General features: G+C 42.7%; 1 protein-coding gene across 3 annotated transcripts in view; it reads left to right on the top strand.

The window, feature by feature from the left end:
* Nucleotides 1–26,285, top strand: part of TMC7 (transmembrane channel like 7) — a 116,430-nt gene that overhangs the window by 55,383 nt on the left and 34,762 nt on the right. For all 3 annotated transcript variants that reach the window (XR_013624799.1, XM_068126263.2, XM_068126262.2), the window contains 6 exons: nt 8,015–8,252; nt 12,943–13,094; nt 13,316–13,486; nt 13,755–13,831; nt 18,549–18,697; nt 22,736–22,886. Coding sequence is in view for 2 of the 3 variants with exons in the window: in XM_068126263.2 (XP_067982364.1) it covers nt 8,015–8,252; nt 12,943–13,094; nt 13,316–13,486; nt 13,755–13,831; nt 18,549–18,697; nt 22,736–22,886 (938 nt within the window). In the remaining variant the exon portion in view is untranslated. The remainder of the gene's footprint in view (nt 1–8,014; nt 8,253–12,942; nt 13,095–13,315; nt 13,487–13,754; nt 13,832–18,548; nt 18,698–22,735; nt 22,887–26,285) is intronic.

The following is a 26,285-nucleotide window of genomic DNA, read 5'->3' as shown; positions in this document are numbered from 1 at the left end:
CTCTTCACACCCCAACTTCCTGCTGCCTTCAACATATCTCCCACAACTCCCGTCGGCCCTCCCGCTTTTCTACTCTTCATTGCTTTTATCGCTTCCTCAACTTCCTTCTCAGTTATCTTCTCTGCCGGTCCTAAAACTGGGTTACTCTCTATGTTGCCATCCCATTCATTCTCTGTATTCAACAGCATTTCCATATATCTTTTCCATCTTCCTTTAATTCCATCTGGGTCCACAACGATTTGTCCCACTTCATCCTTCAAGCAACTCACCCCCATCACATCACACCTCTCTTTCGCTATCTGCTTTGCAATCCTGAATACCGCTCTCTGACCCTCTTCCGAATCCAAGCGTTCTCCGAACATTTTCCTACATGTCTCCTGCACCTTTGCTACCTCTTTCTTTGCAGCCTCCTTGGCTGCCTTATAACTTTCATGCTCTGCTTTTTCTGCTCCCGTACCCTTCGCCTTCTGCCACTCCTTGAACTTCTTCCTCTTCTCGTTAATCCTCTTTCCAACTTCATCATCCCACCACCATGTTTCCGAGTGCCTCGGTGGTCCTTTTGTCCATCCACATACCTCACCAACGGCTCCCAACAGACTAGCTTTCATTGACATCCAACCACTTTCAAGCTCAACCACATCATCCTCTACCCTACTCAGCCTCTCTTTTAATGCCTCCCTTACTGTCACCTCTTTCAACCTCCACACCTTCATTCTCGGTTGGTACTTCACCCGCCGAGCTCTCCTCGCACCTTTCACCCTTATGTCGCAGACAACCAAGTGGTGCTGTGAAACAGCCTCCTCCCCCGGGATCACCTTTGTGTCCCGGAGGTGCCCCCTATCTCGCCTACGCACCATCATGTAGTCAACAGTTGTCGTCGACAACTTCGCTCAGGTGTAGTTGCGTCGCTCAGATATATCATTAATAAGCCCCTGCTGAGATGGTTCTGATTGTTCTAATGGTTGGGTTATGCTGCCAGTCTTAGCCACATCCCTTTGAAAACTTCTGTAGTAAGATGAGGTGTGGTTCCCTGTTCCCTGTTCCTGTTCCCTGTTCTTGTTCCCTGTTCTTGCACTGTCAGTCGAAGAACCCTAGCAGCTCGAGTGTCATTACTCTCTGTTCGTTTGGCAAGCGAAACAATATACCCCCTGCCGATTTCACCACTAGAGAGGTACTCAGATCGCTTCTTCTTCTGGCATAGGATGCACTCCTCGAGATTGATCGGCTTGATCGGCTTAGGTGTAGCACAAGGAGCAGCGAGAGGTACCTCATCCTGAATATAAAATAAACATGTTTCAAATTCTCGATCGGCATGGGATATCACTATCACCAATACAATTATACTACTATTAGATTGCTAGGCAAAGCTAAGACTAAAGTTTGCTCTGCCATCAAATATTTTCCACCTCAAACAAAATACCCCTCTTGGCCTCTAATCCGCGGTAGTGGTGGAACCACAACTGTACTGGGTGTACTGTAACATGCGCAAACTGCAAAATGCGTCTCCTTTAACTGCATCCTCCCTTTACCGTGGCGTGGTGCCTTTCTACTTTTCTAACCCACAGAAGCCACAGATATAAGACTAGGTAAATAAATTAAAACTTGTCTTACCATTTCGCTGTGCTTCAGTGAGAAATTATCTCTGTGACACTGGATGGATAAGTCGTTCTCTCACTGTTTCACTCTCTCCGGATCTTGTAGCACTGGTGCGATGAAGCAGTCTTGTTAGTTTATAATTGAATGATTATATTAATTAGTAGAGGACCTGGCTTAGACATGTATGCACATAATTAGGAGAGGATAACTCAACTGTTATAAATATATGGCAATTCCAGTATGTAGGTAGTTGTATGGTAATAAGTTGACCTCACGGTTTTTAGCCATTTTCTCGTAAAATATCAAATTAGAAATTTTACACTCTTCTATGATCCCCCTAAACAAGGCCATTCTGAACATTTTGAGCACCTCAGAAAATCTGTAGCTCCAACGGTTTCGAAGATACAGCTATGTCGGAAGTAGCACTTCTGATGAAAAAGGGCGTGGTCATTTTTAAAAGGGCGTGGTCATTTTCGGGCTTTTCGTCCCGGATAGAGATTTTGGCACACATCCCAAGTTGTTCCTTGGGGTCATATTAGCCTATAACAGTTGAGTTATCCTCTCCTAAATTATGTGCATACATGTCTAAGCCAGGTCCTCTACTAATTTGGGATGGACGGTTAATGAAGGGTTAATTAGTTATTTATAATGAATGTTGGAATAAGTGCTTTGTAATCAACAATTTTCATCCGATTGACTTTTAATTTAAGCAGGATTTGCATATAAAGTCACTGAATTCAACCACCCATTATTTTTTAGGGTCTAAAGGTCAAAAGGTCAACATAGGTCGAATTTCTAAAATCGTCAAATTTTCATCCGATTGACTTGAAATTTGAAAATGATTTGCATATCAAGTCACTGAATACAACTACCAATTATTTTTTTAGGGTCTAAAGGTGAAAAGGTCAACATAGGCCAAATTTTGAAAATCGCCAATTTTCATCTGATTGACGTGAAATTTGAAAATGATTTGCATATTTCTTCAATGAATTCACCCACCAATTATTTTTAAGGTCAAATTTGTTTTAGGGACTTCGCAAGTATCATGGTCTGCATGGTCTTTTTTTGTTTGTTTGTTTGTTTTTTTGTGTGCAGGATACCTCAAAAATTGTGGACCGATTCGGATGAAATTTGGTGGACAGGTTGGGCCTGGGACAAGGTCAAATTAATTAATCATTAACCGTATTGTGCTGCGGAGTTGCCACACTGTCGCAGTATGCCACCACTCGGGTGCACTGGGAGTTAACCTCGGGTAGCTTCGGTTTGACTCATTAGGGAGACCGAGTCCATTGCAATCCAAACTTATGATCGATCACATTGTATTTGAAACTTTGTGGGCAGCTTTGCCATTGTTTTGATTTGTCGACTTCACATGCTTGCCATGAAGCATGTCATGCTGTGGCAAAGGATCACAACCTTGTCCCTCGGTGATATCATATTACTCTTGTTACCCAGGTTACACGAAACAACAGCTTATCGACAGTGTAGTATGCAGGATAGTATGAATTATGGATTTTTTTTACTCTGTGAGTGATGATACTTCTTCCTCTGTCATCCGTAGCACAAAGCTGCATATTGCACAATTTTCTGGGAGTGCGGTTCTGCCATGGATACAGTGCCCCCTGTACGTTATAGCAGGAATTTGTAATTTGGCTTCGGTGCCATTGATAGCTCCCGTAATCTTCGCCAAAATAAAAACCATTCATTTCACACCTTAGGGCACATAGGGCTTCTGAGGCAGTTTCATTGGCTAAGCAGTACAATCCTGGACAGGTTGACACTCCGACGCAGGATACTCCAATGGCTTATTACCCCCTATTAATCTGGTACTGGTACTCATTTTTGTCGAGCTTGGAGCAATGACAGGCTCAGTCAACCCACCAGGTGTTATTTGAACAGTATGACACGGGCTCAAACCCAAGACCCTAAGATCTTAAGCCAGCCACCTTAACCGTTAAGCCAACAATCTTCGCAAAGGACAACCTTTAACGTCCACAAACTAATGTTAGCAGATTGGACTCCCAGTTCAACATCCTTCCGAGGAACGGGAGGGACGGCACACACATTGATGAATCGCCTTGTCTGTAAAACACAGGGATGCCAGTTTATAGCTGGGCCGAGAGTTGCACACATACTCGACAGCTTAGACGTGAGCGAGCGTACCTCTCGGCCATCCTGCAAGCCCACAACTAATAATACTAATATTAGTAATAATAATAATAATATTTAAAAGCACATTAATAAGTAGTGGGAATGCCTACTCGGGGGCAACTTTGCTTAGTATAGTGATAGTTATTTCCCATAGTGTCTGTTTCGAATAAGTGTGTTGCATTTTAATTGTGTTATAGGATATGCGTCGTTATACAGTGCCCTCCATAAGTATTGGAACAGTGAACTCTAAAAATTGTTATTATTACTATCTACTCAAGAAATTTGAATTTGAGATCAAAAGATGAATACGAGGCAAGAATACAGAAAGTCATCTTTATTTCTTGGTATTTCCATACATATATGTTTTACGATTGTAGAACAAATAACTTTTTATATTCAGTCCCCCCATTTTAGGTTAGCATAAGTAATGAAACAAATGACTGACAGGTGTTTCTTGTTGTCGGGTGTTTGTTTTTGCATTAATTATTCACACATAAAAGAGCTGTGAATGTCTAGTCTTGCTTTGGCCTTTCCTTTTGCCTTTGGAGTTAGTAGGCATAAACCAACATGAAGACCAAAGAACTGTCTAGGAAAGAAAAACAAGCAATTTGGAAGCTGAAAGAGTAGAATAATGCAATTATAACCACTAGGGCATGCCCGTACTATATATATATCTAAAATTATATCCCCCCCCCTCTATTTACATGAAATGGTTTGGTCCATTCGCAAAGCTAAAGCGAACGGCTTGCGAGTACGGTGACAATCCCCCCCCTCTATTTACATGAAATGGTTTGGTCCAAAGCGAACGGCTTGCGAGTACGGTGACAATCCCCCCCCTCCATTTACATGAAATGGTTTGGTCCAAAGCGAACGGCTTGCGAGTACGGTGACAATCCCCCCCCTCTATTTACATGAAATGGTTTGGTCCAAAGCGAACGGCTTGCGGAGTTTGGTAAAGAAATCGCCATAGCTCGGTAACTACTTCTCCGATTAATATGAAACCTTGAAAAGGCACATCCTCGGGTCCCCAGCAATATACCTGGCAAGTTTCAAGTATATCGGACCGGTAGTTGTCGAGAAACAGCGGTCGCATACACACAGACACACACACAGACACACACACAGACACACACACAGACACACACACAGAGATTACTGGAATTATAGATAGATGACACAAAATGGGCATAGCAAATACAATTTGGAATATCTTGATAAAGAAAGAAACCTGTGTACTTAGCAATAGACAATGGCCAGGTCAGCCAAGGAAAACAACTATTTATTATTTTTTTAATATATTTTTTGTATACTGAATCGAGGCTCGTGAAAGAGCAAAAACTGCAGTTCATGACAGAAAAATCATCAGAACTGTGAAGAAAAACCATAAAACAACTGTCAGTGACATCACCACCAACCTGCAGAGTGCAGGGGTGAAAGTATCACAATCTATAGTTTGCAGAAGACTTTGACAGCAGAATTACAAAGGCTACACTGCAAGATGTAAAATTCTCATCAGCACCAAAAAAAAAAAGGCCAGATTAGAATTTGCCAAGAAGTACAGAGGTGAGCCAGTATAGTTCTGGAACAAATTTTTCTGAACAAATAAGACCAAGATAAACTTTTACCAAAGCGATGGAAAGGCATACTACCTTTGCATATGATTCAAAGCATACTACCTTATGGGTGAAGCATGGTGGAGGTAGTTTCATGGTTTGGTCTTGCACTGGCTCACTCATCTTTGTTGATGGCTAGTATAAAAGCCCAGCAAAAATGATGGGTTGGAGTAATTTTATTGGAATTATTCAAGGAGACTGGAAGATATATTTTGTAGAAAGAAAAAGCGTTAATGAAAAACACAAATAAATGTGACCCTATTTTCTTTATATTTTAGGACGTATAGTTTCGGCGATACGGTATCGTGAGCGTGCCAAAGTCTGAAACCTCGGCCTAGCGTCAGGTGTGCTCTTAGCTTCTTTGTTAATTAGACATCCTAGGGACGTAAATGAAACTCGTTTTACTCTGCGGACTTTGCACGTCATGTTCAGCGAATTTCATCTCCCTGCTTCTTGGATTTATTGCTGTTAATTAAAACAAAAAATGCTTCTGTACACCACCATTGAGGTTCGGTTTACAAGCCACCATATACAATTGCAATATGAAGAGATGTAATTACTCTTTTTTGGAAAATGTTTTTTGTCTTTTTATCCTCAAAAATAGACCATAGTGAACACAGTCATATTCAAAGATTGGCCTTTAAAACCTACCCTTTATGAAGGGGGACAGACATCTGTACAAATCTACAAACAGTATTTTATATGGCAGATGTGACTTATGATGGCAGCAGCAGAATGATTTGGAAGTGTACAGAAATATTTTATCTGCCGATGCACAATAGGTGTTGGCTTAGCGGTTAGGGCACAGGCTTGGGATCCTAGGATCCTGAGTTTGAATCCCAGTCGATCGCTGAATTAACGCCATGGGGGTTGACTCAGCCTGTCATCCTTCTGAGGCCCGAGCTTGCTGGGATGAATGATCCCGGTGTCTACCCCGATTTAGAATAGGTACACCATATCCCTGCACATCGAAGAGGAGACTAAGTGTTGGCATCAGGAAGGGCATCCGCCATGCCATAGAAACATTGCCTCAAACAGGGAACCATGATTGTCATGGGGCCCGCAAGGCTAACCCCCACTCTAGCCTGGAAAAATGGCCTTAAAACGATCATTCATTCATTCATGCACAAGAAAATTCCCCCAAACTCATTGGGCGGCACTTCACCATGCAGCAAGACATTGACCCAAAACACACTGCCAATGCAACCAAGGAGTTAATCAGAGGGAAAAGTGGAAGGTTTCAGACTGGCCAAGTGAATCTCCTGATTTAAATCCAATGGAGCATGCATTTCACTTGCTGAAGAGGAGACTGAAGTCAGAAAGTCTTGTCAAAGTGTATGTCTAAAACTGCTATCCATTCACACCTTTTATGTTATATCCCATTGTGATCTGTCTTTTGTGTTCTTTTTAAGTTGTCCAACAGGCCATCAGCGCTAGTAAAGGTGGGGAATGCCGACATGACAAAGAAAGCACGCTATCCAAAGTATGTGAAAGGTCAGGGCGGGTTGCCCCACATATGGGCCAGGAAACAGCCAAAAGCAGCCGAGCAGGGTGGGGCTAGTGGAATCATGACTGCGGATGAGGGCCGAGACTACAAGTATGAGGGAGTGCGGTGCAAACCACGGTCACGAAATGCATGGGAACTTTACTATAAAGCCTGCACTCAGACTCATGGGGTTTTCTCTGCAGCATGGGATGCATAGTTTACGGGCAGCTGACACACCCCCACCACAAGCCGTGTGCACTTGGCCCTCGTACCGGCCTGTGCTTACAGCATGTAGTGGACTTCCCACCGGGAATATCTCACTTGGGACAAGCTGCATCCCATAGGTCGCAGCTTTGAGTATTTTCATCTTGTCAATTTCTTCTGGTCTTTTCTTTTGTCATGTATTTGAGGCCTTAATGATCGAGTAATTAAGGGTCTAACGATTAATCGTTACAAGGGGCCTGCATGGGGATACTGTAAATAATTGTATTGCTTATTTTGTATGCAATTCCCACCTTTTTGCTGTCCAATACATCATCATAACTTCACATGTTCTCTGAGTGATTTGAGTGTTCTCATCATGAATATATGAGCGACAAACGTCCATTAAAGGACAGATTGGGTCTGGGAGATTAGCATAAAGTACAAAACCGTACCTGCCGTGATCTCCACTCATATCGCTAATAAGGGTAATCAAACGCATGGTGCTAATTGGCGTGTCACCTGGTTGGCTCAGGAATTCTACTTGAGGATGGTAACGTGGCAAACAGGCCCAGGAACTTGCTCAGGATGCCATAATCAGTTGGCCGGCATGACCACTTTGACACGGTTCATCGCGATTCGTTCCGGGCAACTGGGACAGGCCTGAAAACTACAACAATAAAAGCATTATTTTATATCTGTAGTTTATGCTTCCCTGCCATTAATGACACCATTGATGTACAAAGCGATAGTTTAGCTTTTTGTGAGAAGCATTCACCACAGCATAGAAATGGGCCATGGGGATTTTTTATTTTTTATTTACAAGTTCTCAAGTATAAACCTTTTTAAAAATTAACGCTTTGAGCCTCGAGACGAAACAAACTTCCAAAGGGTGGGTCGGATAGGAGAGGAAACCTATGCCATGTTCATGAGCATGCATGATGTAGGTATGTCTGTGCTCTTGCAGGCACAGACAATGTATTTACCTCGACCCAGGAAAATCAGAACACTTTGGTTTTGAAGCAGCTACCCAGTTGGACGTGGGTTCGTCGCCGCACCAATCGGAGGACTCCACTACGTGCTGTCTTTGCCTCTCATTCGTTCGAAGATGAACAGCTGCTGCCGAGAACATCTGCCCCTCTGCATGACTTGAAACGTCCAGTGTGTGAACTGCCACTCAGCATGAGGGAAAAAAAGGATATACGGTCAGTTTTGTGTTCTTTTATTTATTTATTTTTGACTTGGGAAGTGGTGGCCGGGAGGGGGGAGAGGGCAGGGAATCCTACATTTCATCGTTTTATTCTGAATCAACATGCTTGGTCACAAAGAATACAAGCAAATGTTCCAATTCGCTCAATTTGAGAAACCCACCAATTGGCATCAAGATGTATTCAAACCCAACCGCAATGGGAATGGAATGTCTTTCTGGCCAAGCTGTGAACTGCTCTTGAGGAAAGTGTGTAAAACTTTGGCTTACATGGTGACACCTCTTCAGGATGTCTCTCCTGTCCCGGTGTGGGGGTTGGGGGAGGAGGAGATAGGGAGGGAACATATCCCTGGTGCGTTTACGCATGAGTGGGTCAAACGCTAGTGGCAAGTTCACAACCTCCAATGTGAGCCATGTTACCGTTTCCTCTGCATGCCATGCCTCCAAAATCCTTCTCACTTTATTGGGTGTCGCACCCAGAATACTGACGCTGACCCATGGGGGAACATTGCCAGCCTTCAGCCCATGTTTGGCAATGGTAGATCTCCTTGGATAGTTACATTTGAAGGCCTTGCGATGCTCAGTGATGTTGGAGAAATTGGAAGAACTTTCGGCCAACATATTCCATTCCCCAACCACAGGGAAGCGTGTATACCACCCCTACCCGGTCATTTCTGTGCATCTTATCCTTGACCTTCATCAGTGCCTGCCTCATGGTGATTACAGGTTTGAAATTTACTCACATCTGCCGATTTCAACATTCTGCTAATTATTTGTGACATGCCTGGCAGAAAAGGCAGAACACAAAAACGTGTTGGTTGTTGCTGTGAGGCAGTCCTATTTTGTTTGGCCACCAAGATGGCTTCTTTTTTTGGTAAAAATATATCAGGGCTTGAAGATGTTTTGAAGATGTTCCACCTATCTCCTCTTCTCTTCAATTGTTGATGGTAAATCATCTGCTCTTTTTATGAGGGTGTATAATCACACCTCATTTGTGGTCCATGGATGGCACGAGTCAAAATCCAGGTAACGGTCTAGTGCGAGTGGGCTTCCTGTAAACTGCAATGTTCAAACCTCTGTTAGGACCTCTTGCCATAATGGCGTCCAGAAGAGAGAGGGATCCGTTCTGTTCCTCTTCATAGGTGAACCTGATGGAAGGAAAGGTTTTTCCAATAATCTAATGTATGGTGTTAACTGCCTCACTGGGACAGATGACAAATGTGTCATCGACGTCACAGTTGTTGTGTTGTGCCTTCTGTGTCATGCATGTCACAAAGGATTGGCAGAGTGTTGCAATCGGCTGGTGTGAGAGTAAACTTCAAATCCGTATTCATCATGATGCAGGGACTGATGAAGGTCAAGGATAAGCTGCCCAGAAATGACCGTTCAGGGGTGGTAGAGATGGTTCCCTGTGGTTGTTGGGCAGAATGTGGTGGAGAGACTGGAAGAACTTACGGCCAATGTTTCACCGAGCATCGCAAGGCTTTCTAATGTAACTATATGAGGAAATCTGCTGTTGCCAAATATGGGCTGAAGGCTCACTATGTTGCCCTTCAGGACAGCGTCAGCATTCTGGGTTTGACCCCCCTCTCTCTCTCTCTCTCTCTCTCTCTCTCTCTCTCTCTCTCACACACACACACACACACACACACACACACACACACACACACACACACACACACACACACACACACACACACACACACACACACACACACACGTATCCAGGGTGTTCCAAAAATACCTGGACAGCTTTGGTTGTTCATATATTTCGTTCCATATATTTCACAATGATACCCTTTGTTTTATATGATACAGAAACTGATAAAGTTTTCTTTTTTCAGGTCTGTTGGTTTAATTTGAAATAAAAAGGCGACTCCACAGAAGAAAGCTCAGTGTGTCGAATGTCTCATCGAGACGAGATCCGACACGCAAGTTCAGCGTAATTTCCGTACAAGATATGGAAGAAATCTGCCATCGCGGCCTAGTATCAGAGAGTGGTACAAGAGGTTTAAGGAGACTAGAAGTTGTGAGAAACAGAAAAGTACTAGTTGAGCAAGTGCAGGTGTTGTTGTTGTTGTTGTTGTTGTTGTTGTTGTTGTTGACAAATCCAGGCAGCAGAGAGGAATGGGGAAGATTTGGCCCCCGACTTGCATTAGGGGGTGTAACCACCACGAAGAGGCATCGTTGTTCTATAGCCTTGGACAGTTCTCTCAAACAAGTCTGCGGGATGGAGACAACTGATAAATCTTCCAGGAGTGACCCAGAGATCCCCCACATCCTGGATGGTGTACCCCACCGTCACAAAGTCGTGGCCATGACAGAGTTGGAGAAAGAGAATAGAAGAGAGACAGAGACAAGAGGGAAAGGGCCTGTCCATGGGGACCGCTTTGCACTCTGACCGTGACCGCGACCACACTGCCCTGACAAATACAGGCAGCAGAGAGGAATGGGAAAGATTTGGCCCCTGACTTGCATTAGGGGGTACAACCACCACGAAGAGGCATCCCCGATAGTTGCAGTGCAGCAGACGTTGAACGAGTGCATGAATCATTTCAACAAAGTCCCAGAAAATAAATCCGACGTGCATCCAGAGAACTGGGACTACCAATCACCACTGTACACAGGATTTTGCATAAAAAGACTGAAGATTTATACCTATAAGGTGCAGATTCGGCAGGAACCCAAACCAAATGACGGACCCAAATGCAAGGTGTTTGCCTTGGAAATGCTCAGTCGCATCGAGGATGACAAAGATTACTTGAAAAAGGTCATGTTTACAGACAAAGCTTGCTTTCATGTATCGGGGAAGGTGAACCGGCACAATGTGAAGATCTGGAGCTCGAAAATCCGCTCGTGGTCATTGAGCACGCATGACAATGCAAAGGTCAGTGTTGCGTGGCCTTCTTCCTGAACGCTTGGTGGGTCCATTTTTCTTTGCGGAGAATACCATGACCTCAACATTTTACAAGAACATGTTGGAAGGATTCGCCTTGCCACAGATTGAAGACCTGCAACCTGATGTCATTTTTCAACAGGATGGTGCTCCCTCTCACTGGGACTTAGCCATTCGAGCCGTCCTGAATGAAAAATTTCCAAGTCGTCGGATTGGCTGGGATAGACCAACCACCTGGCCCCCATGATCACCAGACATAACTTGCCTTGATTTTTTTCTGTTGGGGTTCGTGAAAGATGTTGGCTACAACACAAATGTGCCAAACCTGCAGGATATTCATTCTCAGATCACGGCTGCATGCCCAATGGTGGATGCAAACATATTGAGCCGAACATGGCAAGAACTCATGCACCCCCTTGATGTCTTGCGTGTGACAAATGGAGCTCACATTGAAGTGTACTGATGGTGTGCACAAAACCTTATGAGTTTCTGTATCATAAAAACCAAAGGCTGTCGTTCTGTCATTCGTGGTTCTAAAATATATATCAACAACCAAAATTGTTCAGGTCTTTTTGGAACACCGTGTGTGTGTGTGTGTGTGTGTGTATGTATATGTATATATATATATATATATATATATATATATATATATATATATATATATATGTATATATACATATAATTTTAATTTATATAAATATAGATCACATAACTGTTGTGAAATTGTGAATTTTTGAAGCGTGTTTAACTTTGCATTTGTAACCCTCATGTTGTTTGTTCAATAAGATAAGGCTGTATGTTGCTAAGGAGTGCCGACATATCATTTTACTGTACCACTTCACAACAGTAAAGGTAGATGTAGGTCCAGTTCATGTTCTTTATTCCTCAAACCACAACTGAGGAAACAAGTTTGAAAATTTTCAATGATGTGTGAAGGCTAAAAACAAGGCGTTGGCGTGCAATCCCTTTGTGTAGAATTGTTATATACACAACGAATTAAGGTAAGCACCCCCTAATATATATTCTTTGTGTATATGTATACATTGGCATATATTCTAAGGTATGTGAGATCAAATAATGATTGGTATGACATTAGCAATTATCCATTGATGAAATGGAGTGATCAAAGTGAAAAAAAGTGATTGGTTGAGTCAGTGATCCGATCACGTGGGTCCTCCACACGTTATTGACGCAAAGATCGCTAGAGGTCTTCTCAGAACAATGACTGTACGTTAGAAAACATAAACGTCATCCACACTGTCCGTGATGGACCTATAGCTCCATACTTAAATTGAGGTGAAAATATGCCTAAAATTCCCAAAAATTTTCACCTTAAATTATTCAGAATAAAATATTGAAAACGGCATGATTGTTATGTTTTTATGTGACCATAATATCACTTCTCCAGAAAATATAGCAATATCATGGGTATATTACACTGTTTTGACGACAACAAACTTGTAATGTGCGAGGTTGTAAAAAAACGGGGGGGGGGGGTGCTTAACTTAATTCTTTGTGTATATATACATGAAAAGTGAATTCTGAATTTACATTAATTTATCAGCATATCCCAACAGATGATTGCACCATCTCTTCACAACATTATGAGCTTATCTTGTGCAAAACGCCTCCATGTTTGTCTTGTGCTGTTCCCCTTTGGAAGGTACTGAGCTCTCGTGCTGTCCAGAGGTGATAATGTCAATATGTACGCTTGCATTTCTACAAAAGCTCGCATTTACACACCCTGTGATTCTCTGGCCATTTTTGCTGTTTTATTTTCATTGGAGCCCAGAAGGAAGAGGAAAGAAATCCGTAAACAGAAGCAAGGGTGCTGGAAGACCTGGTACCACTGGTGCAAAAGCGGGCTGAAACGTTGGGTTCGGGAGATGAGGCTTACTTTGGACCGCTTTCAGCCATGGGGTTCCCAGCTCCGCCAGATTCAAGGTAAGACTCGTAAAGATTCAGCTTGGAAGGAAGAGAAGAATTCAGGGCTAAACTCGGTTTTTAAGTGACAAACGGCCTAAAGATATAGCCGCATATAGATATAGATATGGAGAGAGGCAGCACCTGTGAACGGCCGGACGATCCGAATGTGAACCACATATTGGTAACAAATGCCGTTTGCATGTTCCGTATAACATTGCCATCATTTGTTGTTGTTGCAGGGAAATTTGGAATGGGAACAAGACTCTATTTCGCTTTTTTGCGCTTCCTCGTTATTCTCAATGCCACCATCTTCCTCATGCTGTTTGTATTCATCTCGCTGCCATTAATACTCAGCCACACGCTGCATTTCCAGGTTGAGCCACTGTCGGGGAACTTTACTATGATTCCAGGTATGAATAGTATGCTTTATGCCAGTACTGAAAACACCAGCTAAGTTGAGACTGTAGATGTTTTTTTAATACAAGGAAATGTATTCACAAACAAATATGAATATTATTATGTGCTGCCCATTTTATCCCTTTATTGGCAAGACATTTTATTTAATTTTATTTGGCTGGTTGATTAAACTTAATAAGTTGCTACGCAACTCACTCTGACTGCAGAAACGAAGTAAAGCCATTTATATAATTGTTGCTTTACCATCTCTTTGTTTTGCAGAATGTAAAAACGCCAAAGTGAAAGGGGCAAACTTTCCTCATTATTACAGCAGGGTGTTGGACGTGCTTTCTGGAACGGTACGTAATTGTACTACCTTATCGGGTTTGCTGGCTCGTCGAGGAGCCATCTTTACCTCTGTCACTGAAGGGGGATGGACCTTATTTTCACCCCTGTCTGTCTATCTCTGTTTGTGAACAGGTTATCTCGAAAAGCTGTGGACGGATTCATACGAAATTTGGTAGAGAGGTTAGGTGTGTGACAAGGACTAAATGATTTTTTGATTGCAGTGAAAATCCAGATCCGGATCTAGATCCGAGAATTTTTAAAGTGATTCTTCAACATTGAGGGACGGGGCCAAAAACGATGTGCAGAAGAGTATCTCACAACATTATGGATGACCTGTGACAAAACTAGTTGGATGAGTTGGTTAAGTGACAAGAACAAGCCGATTGGATTTTGGTTCAGGTCTGAAAGCAGATCTGGCTTATCAGTGGATACATAACGTAAACTGTTCAGCCTGGTGGAGGTGTGCTCTTTCAGCATTTATAATTGTCAGAAGTTTGCCCCTCCTCTGTGTTCCATGGTGTCACATAAATAAATAAGAAAGAGCAATCAGAGATTGCAGACCCTCGCCAGGACATGTTTTTAGTGGTTTTAAAGGATTTTGTCTTAAAACAAATATGGCGGCCGAAACAGTGGACCGATGATGTCATCATTTTTTTTCTCCACCAATTTATCTCTATATGATGCTCAAGAAATTTCATCTTGATCGGATGAAGTTTTGTACTTGTAGAATTATGACATCATAATGGAGGCACCCATAACATCATCATTAACATATGTTATTCCCCATGAAGAGTTCTTTGCAATGAGCCATGTCTCAATTTTTTCTATGCAGCGCTTTCGGAGATATAGAGGTGCAAAGTGTTTCGGTTTTTCCAAGTTGGCGCCCTTACCACATGACCTATGACGTCATAATTATCATTAAATACTCTGCAGGAAGAGGTGCATCCATGGTGAAACTTGCCTGTCAATCGGACCAATGGTTTCAGAGAAACTCATATTTATTTTATGTGGACAAACAGACAGACAGATGGACAGACAGACAGACAAATGTAATAAATCCTCTGTCAAGGGTAATAAATCTCATCAACAACAATCATGTGTTCAATGGTTTTTCTGGCCTCCCCTGTCAATGACGACTCTATTCAGAAAATAATAATCAGGACGTAACCTTTAAATACCGAAACCAGTGAGGAGGTGTGTGAATGTGGTGATGAATCAGGAATGGAATAGGAGAGATACAAGAAGGTTGCATGAATATGCGAGCCCCATTGTTTTATGACTCCTAAATTGAGAAATCCCACAGGGGTAAAGTGACTTTTAGGCCACCTTGTACCTCCAACCAATTTTAACCTGCTTTGCATCACAGGTCTACAAGAGCGCTGCATGGTTGTAGTTATTATTGTTGCTGTTGTGGTTCTTGTTTGGGGTCGATTTTTGAAATGTGCACCCATTGGTCAGACAGCTGCTGGACCCCACTCACATTTGTCGCTTGACTCCACCCACCATGGCTCTCAGACAAAATAATATGGCTGCCATCTTGGTTTTCTGGTGGGCCAAAGACAGGCCTGTAGGCCTCTGCTGATTATACACTGCCTGGATGTGTTGTGTCAAACTTCCATCGGCTCTGTTTGGATCGAGTGCTATTCACAATGAGGGACTTCAAAAAATCGAATCATATGTCAAATAAAAATTATTAGTAAGGTTGGATTAAGCCCATCAGCATGCACGGTATGCACCTCCCGAAACAAAAGTGTTGTGGAATTTTTAAATGGCTCCACATTGGGGTTAAACCATCCGTGACCGTGTGACGAATCAGCTCGTTTTGATATAACCGTTGCGGAGGGTGACATGGATGAGAGGTGTTGAGTTATTGTTTTAACAGCGCATTAAATGTGTGTTTCCCAAATGCGCTGTTGATCTATTTTATTAATAGTGCTTTAAATGCGCGTTTCCCAATCGGCCAGTTACCGGATTTTGTCGCAGGTTGTAACCATGGTGTGGTAATTATTGTTACAAATATATGGTTCTGAACCACAATGTCCATCAAACATGGACTTGTTGTTTCTCATGAATGCTGAAGTGTTGTTAGGTTGGTCACCAACTCCAAAGTCTATTCTTGTGCTTGCCAAATAACCCATTTTGGTAGTTTGTGCACTCGGCTGTGTTTCCCTGGGTTTTCTTCCAGATGGAATTAGATATACAGTATATATAAATTGACGTTTTGATTTACTGACCACAGAAGGAACCGGCGCCTATTGGGCCTTCCCATCTGACCCAATAACTCGTTACTATGAGATCCCAGATTCAAGTACCGTCGGCTGTGTTGATTTATCCGATGTTTAATGATGTCTGTTTAACTTTTGTAAAACTATTCTGACATGTAAGGCCCAGATATGCTCCACACGGTTAATGTACAAGCTCCATCATGAGTCTTAGATCGCTGAAAGCCTGAGGAAACTTTAAGACTGACAGTTTTACAATTGCTTGAATTCCTCGCATGCACACGCAATGCGTTGTAGCTTTTCGTTGTGCTAACAGGACACAGTGTGCAGATAAGAGCATTTTTGTACAATTGTGCAGATAAGAACATTTCAACCAGAATTGTCTCCATAATACAACAAATTATTATTGATGGAATTCTAATTGTCATCCCATGAGCCGAGTAAATAAATAAAAATAAAAAAAACTGTCAATAAGTCGACTCTTGAAACAAAACAAGGTAGGAATATGATTTTCTATTATCCGGCATTATAGACAATGTTAACTACAAAGGTGCCATTTTCAGGAAGAAATATCATTTATAGACCTTTAGGGCTAGCAGGATAGCCAACAGGTATGCACAGCCGCCGTTAAACTATCCTGGGTTTGAATCTCGACACAGCTATAAATTGTCATCCTGAGGTGTTTCGCATGCAGAGCGATGTATCAATGGGCGTACCATGCAGTGGACGGAAATTAAGCCGGTTGACCTGTATGCCAGTAGTGGTCGGTCGGTTTTTAAGATCCCATGGTGCATTTCTCAAAGGGTAGATGAATTATCGCCGGCACCCTGAAAAATACAAATAACTCCTGCCACCTTCAGTCAGCAAGTTGGTGGAAGACCTGCCACCTACAGTCGAACGTCGGGCCTTGCTAGCCAGTTTGTGAAAGACTTTTCTGGCCGACCCTTCAATAATGTGGGAATAATTGAGGTCATTAAAGAGGTAGTAGTGAGACCTTTTGTTTATTTTGCATTTAATGTACAAACCTGTTTGTGGAATTTCAACTTTATGTTTATAACCTATATAATGGTGTCTTCTTTCCTGCAAGTATTGCCTGACTCGGATCTCAAGTACAAACTAGAGCTTCCAGGGAAGCAGAACTCAACTGAACTGACTGGACAACTTTAAAGTAGGTCAGTTGTCTGTACTAGAATTGACTTAAATGAAAAGCCAACAACCTTGTGTAATTCCTGGTATCCTTGTGTGATAAGAGTCTCACACACCAAGTTTGATCAAAATCCATAAATATTTGTGGACATTAAAGTCTTAAAGTCGTTTCGGAGCTGAAAACAATATGGCGGCCTATGGCGGCCATTTTGTGACGGATTGGGTTGGAATGCAGTAGCAACCTACCTTGTATGGCAAGGGTTAAACATTCTAAGTTTGATCAAAATCTGTTAATATTTGTGGACGCTAGAGTGTTAACGTCGTTTTCATGACCAAAAACAAAATGGTCGCCTAAGTCCGCCATTTTTCAACGGAACGGGCTGAATTGTAATACCTACCTGGTCCTTGGGGTAAGGATGCTGCATGTCACGTTTGATCAGAATCGGTTGATATTTGTGGACGCTGGAGTGTTAACGTCGAAAAGTTGACACGACGACGACAGACGACGGACGCTGGAGGGTTCAGTATGTGATGAAGTCCAGTTGAGTTAACAAGTATAATCCTTGCCTCGATAGAAATTTCATTTGCTTCCAATGCCTCAGAATTTGTTTATTTTGTGCTATTTTTACCTCCGCCACCAAAGGTGGAAGGAGGTCATGGTTTCACCCATGTCTGTTTTTGTGTACGTTATCTCAAGAGGTTGTGGATGGATTTGTACGAAACTCGTTGGACTGGTTGGGTGTGTGACAAGGACAAATTTATTATATTTTGGTGACGATCCGGATACTAGTATTTTAAAGTGATTCTTCACCATTGAGAGATAGTGCCAAAAACGATATGTAGCACAATATGTTGGAGTTGTGGATGGAATTTGTTGGACATTTTGGGTGTGTACAAAGGAAGAACTGATTCGATTTTGGTGAAGATCTAAATCACTATCTGGACACGAGAATTTTTTAATTTTTAAAGTGATTCTTCACCATTGAGAAATGGGGGCAAAAACGATATGTAGCATGACATTTCAAAAAGTTGTGGATGAGCTATGACAAAAGTTGGTGGATGAATTGGTTTCGGTGATGAGAACAAGCCGATTTTATGTTGGTTCAGGTCCGAATCCAGATCCGGCCTATGAATCGGATCGGATACAAAAGGTAAACTAATCAGCCTGGCAGAGGTTTGCACTCTACCGAGTGCCGTTCTAGTTTTAGTTGATTTTGTTGTTGTACCAATAGCCAAATGTAATCAACGATTCGACCAATTTACCCCAAGACTTTGAAGAAACTGAATTTTGCGGCCATGATGACCTTTTAAGGGAGTTTATCAATCAAAGCCTTGACTGTTTGGGATTTTTTTTTTCCAGGGATTCCTGGAACCAACATACCTTTTCTATGGATATTATGAAACGGGGGCCGTCAGGCTGACAAAGCACTTCCTTTACAACATTCCAATCGCCTATCTCCTCGGAACCACAGGGTGCCTATTGCTGAGTCTCATCCTCATCATTGTAAGGTAGTCCCATGCATGCTACATTTGAGGTTGGGACTGTGCTGGACATTCCAATGTTAACTTTGAATGGAGGTTTCATGTACTTATCAAGAAATGTATTAAAATGCTACTCCTGTGCTCCCCAATATATAAAAATGCTTCCATTCTGGGTGATCGTCTCACCTTTGTCAATAAATGTGTTTTCAAAATGCCTCTGCAGGCCTGAAGGAGTATAGTAATGTATCTTACTCACTTAATATTAAAGATTAGAGAATCAAAGACGACATCGATGTGTTCTTTTGATTCTTAACGCAGAGGTCACAGCAAACTGAATCTTCACAACATATCTAACTTTATCTTTTCGTTCATATGCAGCATATGAGGCTGCGGCGTAGCTGATGCAATGGCCTCTGCTGGTGAGAGCAGGAATTTGTAATTTGTTCAGGGTGCCGGTGGTAGCTCACCTACTCTTGGCGAAGGACTCCATGGGATCTTTAACGTCCACCAACCCACGCTGGCAGACGAGACGCCCGTTTTACGTCCATCCGAGGGACGACCCACATTGATGAATCGCCGTGCCTGTGAAACACCGGGATGACAGTTTATAGCTGGGTCAGGATTCAAACCCAGGCCAGACAGCTTATAAGCGAGTTTGCATACCTCTAGGCCCTTCATATCCAACTAAATGTAGTGCATATTATTAGTTCCCTATATGGCTTTATTATGATAAGTTACAAAACAAGTTTGAGTTTCAGGGTGTTTCATCAATTTATTTTAATTTGTTGAAAAATTAAAATAAAAAAAATTGGCATCGGTAAAGGACATGTATTGTGAAGCAATTATCGCTCGTTATGTCTCACACCATGTTGTCATGCATGATTGTTTGATTATAACACTTTATAATATGCAAGAAATTACCTTATCCAATACACAACAAGAAAGAGAAATCAGAGATTGCAAACCCTCGCCAGGACGTGTTTTTAGTGTTTTTTAAAGGCTTTTGTATCAAAACAAATATGGCGGCCGAAACACGTGACCGATGGCGTCATCATTATTATTTTTTCTCCACCAATTTATCCCTAGATGATGCTCAAGAAATTTCATCTTGATCGGATAAAGTTTTGTACTTGTCGAATTATGACATCATAATGGAGGCACCTATGACATAATCATTAACATATGTTATTCCCCATGTTTCCATGGCATGGTTTTTCCAAGATGGCACCCATACCACGTGACCTATGACGTCATGATTATAATTTTAAAATTATACAGGTGGAGATGCATCTATGCTGAAAATTCCCTGTCAATCGGACTAACGTTTGCAGAGAAAATCATATTTATTCTGTGCAGACAGACAAACAAACAAACAGACAAACGGACAAACAGACTCAAATGCAAAACCCTATTCTCTGGCGAGGGTAAAAATGCTTTTCTGAGTGATGGAGGTGATTTTCAACAAAATGCCAGGAAGAGGCAGTGGATTTATGAAACCGACGAAATGCAGTTTGGATTTATGCCAGGAAGAGGAACGACAGACGCGCTTTTCATTGTGAGGCAGTTGCAGGAGAAGTACATGGAGAAGAGGAAGAAGTTGTTTCTTGGGTTTGTTGATCTGGAGAAAGCATTCGATAGGATCCCATGCAAAGTATTGACATGGGCATTGAGGAAGTTAGGAGTGGAGGAATGGTTGATCAGAGTAGTGATGGCAATGTACAAAAGAGCGCGCACAGCTGTAACGACGAAGGACGGGAACAGTGGTGAGTTTGAGGTGAAGGTGGGAGTGCATCAGGGGTCGGTACTAAGTGCACTACTATTTGTAGCTGTGATGGAGGTGCTGGCTCAGAACGTAAAGGAGGGTTTACCATGGGAGGAGTTGTATGCAGATGATCTGGTGTTGATTGCGGAAAGTATGGATGGACTGAAGGAAAAGATGAACAAGTGGAAGGAATGTATGGAGACAAAACGTCTGAAGGTGAATATCGGAAAGACGAAGGTGATGGCAAGTGGTAAAGCATGTGGTGAGGTGGAAAGAACTGGGAAGTGGCCTTGTGCTGTGTGTAGGAAGGGTGTCGGAGTGAACTCCATTCAATGTACAATGTGCCCTGAGTGGGTTCATCAAAAATGTAGTGGTCTGAGAGGGTCATTAACCAGTGTGGCAGCTACATTCAAATGTAAGGTGTGCACATAAGGAGCTGCAGATGGAGGAAATGTTGAGTTGGATCTTGGAGACGGCGTGAAGCTGGAAGGTGTGAAAACATTTTGCTACCTCGGAGACATGCTGAATGGAGAAGGTGGATCAGACTCGGCAACGGTTGCTAGAATGAGATGTGCATGGAAGAAGTTTCTGGAACTGAGGGGCGTGCTGATGAGGAGGGGAGTGTCTTTGAAGCTGAAGGGAAAGGTGTATGCTGCATGTGGGAGAAGTGTTATGATTTATGGGAGCGAGACATGGGTAATTAACGTAGAGCAGCAACGAAGGTTGGAAAGGGTGGAAATGTGAATGGTTCGATGGATGTGCGGAGTATCGTTGAGAGAGAGGAAGACAAATGATGAATTGCGAAAAATGATGGGAATAGAGCCTGTGATTGATGCTGTGAAGAGGAACAGGTTGAGATGGTTTGGTCATGTGTTGAGGAAGGATGAAGGATGAAAGTGACTGGTTGAGAAGAGTGATGGAAATGAATGTAGAAGGAAGTAGAGGACGGGGAAGATCGAGAAAGACTTAGCTAAAGATGGTGGAAGAAGAAATGCGGGCAAGGGGGTTAACAAGGAGAGATGCAGAAAATAGGGCGAAATGGAGAAGATTGTCATGGGGACCGCAAGGCTAACCCCCGCACTAGCAGGGAAAATGGCCTTTAAAATGCATGTTGTTGTTGTTGTTGGAGGTGATTTTCAAGTTTGTCGCTCATTGCAAGAAAGCAAAATTATTTCCTCTTCCCTGCCTTCCATGAATTGTAAATGGAGTAGGACATTATGTAGCAAAAGACAAACCAAATTTCCCAACCTACAGCACCCAACAACAAAGTAGTCACCTGTTCAGGGTTGCATGTCAGCTGTGGAAGCATTCGTGAGTTGCCTTGAATGAACCGATGCTGTGGAAACAGAATGTGGTCAAGGGTGGATGGATCTTGGAGTTGCAAGGTCTAATTACAGAAACACATGAGATTTGTATCATTATCATGTTGCGGGCAACAGTCTTCCAATGACATCCCTTCTTAATACTGTGCTTCTAATTATAGTCCTTTTTAAAATTTTAAAAATTATATAGAGTCTAGACCTTTTAGAGTTCACATTCACTCTGTTTAACTGGAGCTCGATGTATTTAAAATGATATTTTTGACACTGTAATCTTTATTGGATATGGCGTAATCACCAGACAATACAGTCTAAGTTAGTTTTAATTTCCAAATTTTAATTTCCAAATAGTTTCGACCAATTTACCAATTTTTTATATTCAGCGCTTTCGAAGATATGGAGGTGCAACGTTTTTCGATTCAAACTATCAATTCAAAATTTTATAGTTTGGTTCAGGTCCCGATTTCGATTCAAAATAAACATTTGTTTTTTTAATCAAAGTTGCTGATTTTATCCAGAAATGGCTCCCTGTTTGTATTGAAGCCAATTTACAACAAACTATCAATACAATGTTTGTATTGATAAAACCACCTTCAGAGGCCATTTTTCCCCGCAAGCGGGGGTTGGCCTTTTTCGGGAACTGTGGTTGTTGTTGTTTTTCGGTCCCCTTTTTGAAGCAATGTTTTACGGCCGGATGCCCTTCCTGACGCCAACCCTTTTTGCCGCCTTTAACGACAAGCAGGGAATTACCAGTGAACTGGTACTCAATTTGCCGACCTCGGAAGGATGACAGGCTGAGTCAACCCCCCTGGCGTTAATTCAGCGATTGACCGGGATTCGAACCCAGGATCCTAGGATCCTAAGCCGGCACCCTAGCCGCTAGCCCAACACCAGGGACTTTTGTATTGATAGCAGGTTCATAAATCAATCAAATACGTTGAGAGTGATAAGAAGTGTGACGTGTGTGCCGATGATTTATGGCAGGTCTGCCGAGAGCTTCAAGTACAGCCTGGTCAAAGATGACCACAGGTTCTACAGCTACTCCAACAAGGTGTTTTCTGGCTGGGACTTCCGAATAACTTCGGACAGCATGGCCGTTATGAACCACCATTTAAGCATGTTCCGGGAACTGAGGGTGAGGCCTTGTTTTGTTAACTTTCCTTGGGGGTAGGAGGTCGGAAGGGTGTTTCTGTTTGTTCTTCATGTTCTGTTAATGTAAGGTGATTTTGACGCGAACAGGGTCGACATGGTAGGTAACCTGGTGACCTTTCCAAGGAGTGAGCTGGCTTCAGGCCTGGAAAGAGCTGTGTTGATCAAGTACTTGCACTTACCACCCACATTGAAGCTGGCTACCAATGCTCGCTCAAGGCAGGTGTTGCACTAACTGACCCTTTCGTCAGCATATGATACGGTATGGTGATATGATTTTCTGCTGAAAGCTGCAAGACTTTTCCAGTGCCAAGCCACTTTCTTCTATCCTTAGCAATCAAAGATATAGGGTTTCACTCAGAGAGAAAACAAGCTCCATAAGGTCTCTGAAGGATGGTCTTCTCCAAGGGTCTGGCTTAGCTCCAATCCTCTACAACATATGTGAGCAACATGCCTTGTACTACATCCAGAAAGCTTACCTATGGAGATGATCTTTCCCTTGCTTCTCAAGCAATAAACCTTGAAGATCTCAGCAGTACCCTGTCCCAGGACTTAAAGGTAATGGAGCAATACTTCATATACTGGTGCCTCCGCCCAATCCCAACTAAGACTACAGTTACCATTTTCCAACTCAGCAGCTGAATGGTTAACAGCAAACTCCAGACTTACTTTTACGGCAAAATAGTCAAGAATGAACCATTCCCCAAGTACCTTGGAGTCATCCTTGATCACAGGGTCATGTTCCGTGAACACCTAAAATGGGTCACGGAAAAGATCAAGAAGAGGGTAAACATCATTCCTAAACTAGTGGGCACCAGTTGGGGATCAAGTGCGTGCACTTTTCGCACTAATATCCTTGCTCTTGTGTACTCTGCATTGGAATACTGTTCTCCTGTTTGGGAAGAGAGCAGCCACGCAACACACTTGGACACTTCTCTGAAAACACTGATGGGGATAATCAGTGGTACACTGAAATCAACACGTGTTCAGTGGCTCACAGTACAAATGAGAATCTACCAAATATGAGACTCAAGTCATGCAAACCTTTCTGGGCTGTGCAAATGTTTTGAGTGATGTGATTTAACACAGGATAAGTGGTGCAATCTCTGGACAGACAACAACATCGCTAATACAGAAGTGGTGAGTGATCAGACAGAAGAACCTCCAGGTTTCAACCTACCCTGGAAATAGTAGTCTGCGCTCAACAGGATCCATACTCTCCATGCAAGGACATCACCCCACCTCCACAAATGGGATTTTAAAGACATCCCAACATGTGAGTGTGGTTACACAGACCAGACAATTCATCACATTGTGAATGAGTGTTACCTATGGAAATGTGATGATGGATTTGAAGGCAATCCACCAAATAACAGACAGTGAATGCTGTGACTTGGCTGTTCAACTTAGACTTAGATCTGTGAGCTGTAATTTGTCATAAGTGAGATTAGAAAGAGAGCTTGAACAGGATATTTTCTTCTATTTAATTCCAAATGTATATATAGTTAAGAGATGCTCTTTGAATGTGTTGCCTAATGGGGTGGTCTGCAATCTTATCTTCTGTGGGGAATACACTCCTTGCTAATGATGGTCATGGGGCCAGAAATGTGTCCATGGATAGATTCTGTTCTTCAAGGGGTGGGTTTCAAATTTTCCAATAAAAGCCTTCTTGAGCCTGCGTAGGATGACTGAGCAGCTAACACTATTTACGTCTTTTTTCACAGACTACAACAGAGCTGGAATGCATGGAATGTACATACAGTGTAGATGTTTGCATTTTTGGAAGAACCCAGGGAGTTGCATCAAACACATAAAGGAGAACCCTGGAGTTTGGATATATCAGGACTATTTTGTTTATTTGGATTACCTCTCCTCATATCAGTGGACAGGGAAATGCGTTGTTTGCGCAGCAGGTTCAAATTCCCTTTGTAACCCTCCTCTAGATCTCGCCTCTTCTCATATCCCTTCTTATCTCTCTCCTCATTCCTCTTAATCTCCTTCTCTCTCCCCCACACCTTGTTTCAGTGCATCCATACACACTTTGCACTACAATATCACACCTTACAAATCCCACATTTCATTACAACCACAAATACAAAATCATAACCAAAGGAACATCACCAGGTAGTGCTGGGTAACATCCAGCAACCGACGGAACAGCCAAACCGAGGACCGCATACAGGGTTGTCAGTGGACAATGTTGGTAAATCGACCAATGAGCGTAATCCGACAACAGCGGTTCTCTAATGAGAAGCCATGGACAAAAAGCTGTGCCGGTATGCTGGTCGGCTATATACCACACCTTGGCCAAGGGCTTTATTAAACTGGGCATCACAGGTCTCAGAGTAGTGTGCGTCCGGGGAAAAACGGGAGCCAGAAGGAGTCCTGGAGGAATGACCTGAGTGAACGTGAGGAATGAACAGCGTAGATGGTCTCTGTTGAGAACGATCAAGCCAGCCAGGGAGTGAGTGCAAATGAGCTGCGGAGCTTTTTCCGGGGACGTGCCGGCATTTACACACTGACTTACACTACGTTTCTCTTGCTTTCCCTATTTTTAATCGTTCACTTTGAACGCACAAGTGGAATCAACAATTGCCAACCCTCGACTCATTCAGAGCTGGGTTACTGATTCGCATTCACGATTTCCTCTTAACGCATTACGAAGCATTCACCGCATTTCTCCCCACACAGTGCATTACACCATCACCCTCTCATCTCTTTCCTCCATCCCCTTTTCACATTGGGAACAACGTAAGCCCGCAGGCTTACATCGGGCGAGCGAGAGGTCACCGACGAGCCCCGCCTTTTTTATCTCTCTGTCTATTACACTTGTCTAATTTCCTGGAGTGAATGAGGCACCTATGTCTGTAGTTTCATGACAAGGTAACTGTCTAAGGGCAAGATTTTTTTAAAGGTAAGACTTTCTTTTGTGACACTGCATTGATTGCATATACGTGTTCATTTGTTATCATAACCATTCGTTTTCAACCTACCCGAGTGTCTCTTTCTCATTGGTTAGACATCAGTGTGTAAAGAGTGAATGGGAGTTTTGCCCGGCAGTCATAGACTAGCGGACGTCCCACTTATGGTTCCACTCGGCCGTTCTTGATCTACAGGAGTGGCGCATCGAGAGCACAGTTAAATGAGGATTAATCCTAAAGGATTTGGGTTGACATCTCATGAGGGCGGAGGCATATCCATTGATGGATTGTCGCCAACCTCTATTTTCTAGTTGAAACTATGCGTGAAACCTTTGATTAAATGGATAACAACATGGTGATGGATAAAATACACCAATCGTATCTCTCACCGATCATGGCAGCTGCATCCAGTCTTTCTCACTTATTGACAAAGCTCTTTACAAGAAGGGAAAGTGGTCGTTAAA

Source organism: Myxine glutinosa, chromosome 10, assembly GCF_964187855.1.
Source record: "Myxine glutinosa chromosome 10, kmMyxGlut1.1, whole genome shotgun sequence".
NCBI lineage: Eukaryota > Metazoa > Chordata > Myxini > Myxiniformes > Myxinidae > Myxine > Myxine glutinosa.
This window is presented reverse-complemented; position numbering and strand designations above follow the sequence as displayed.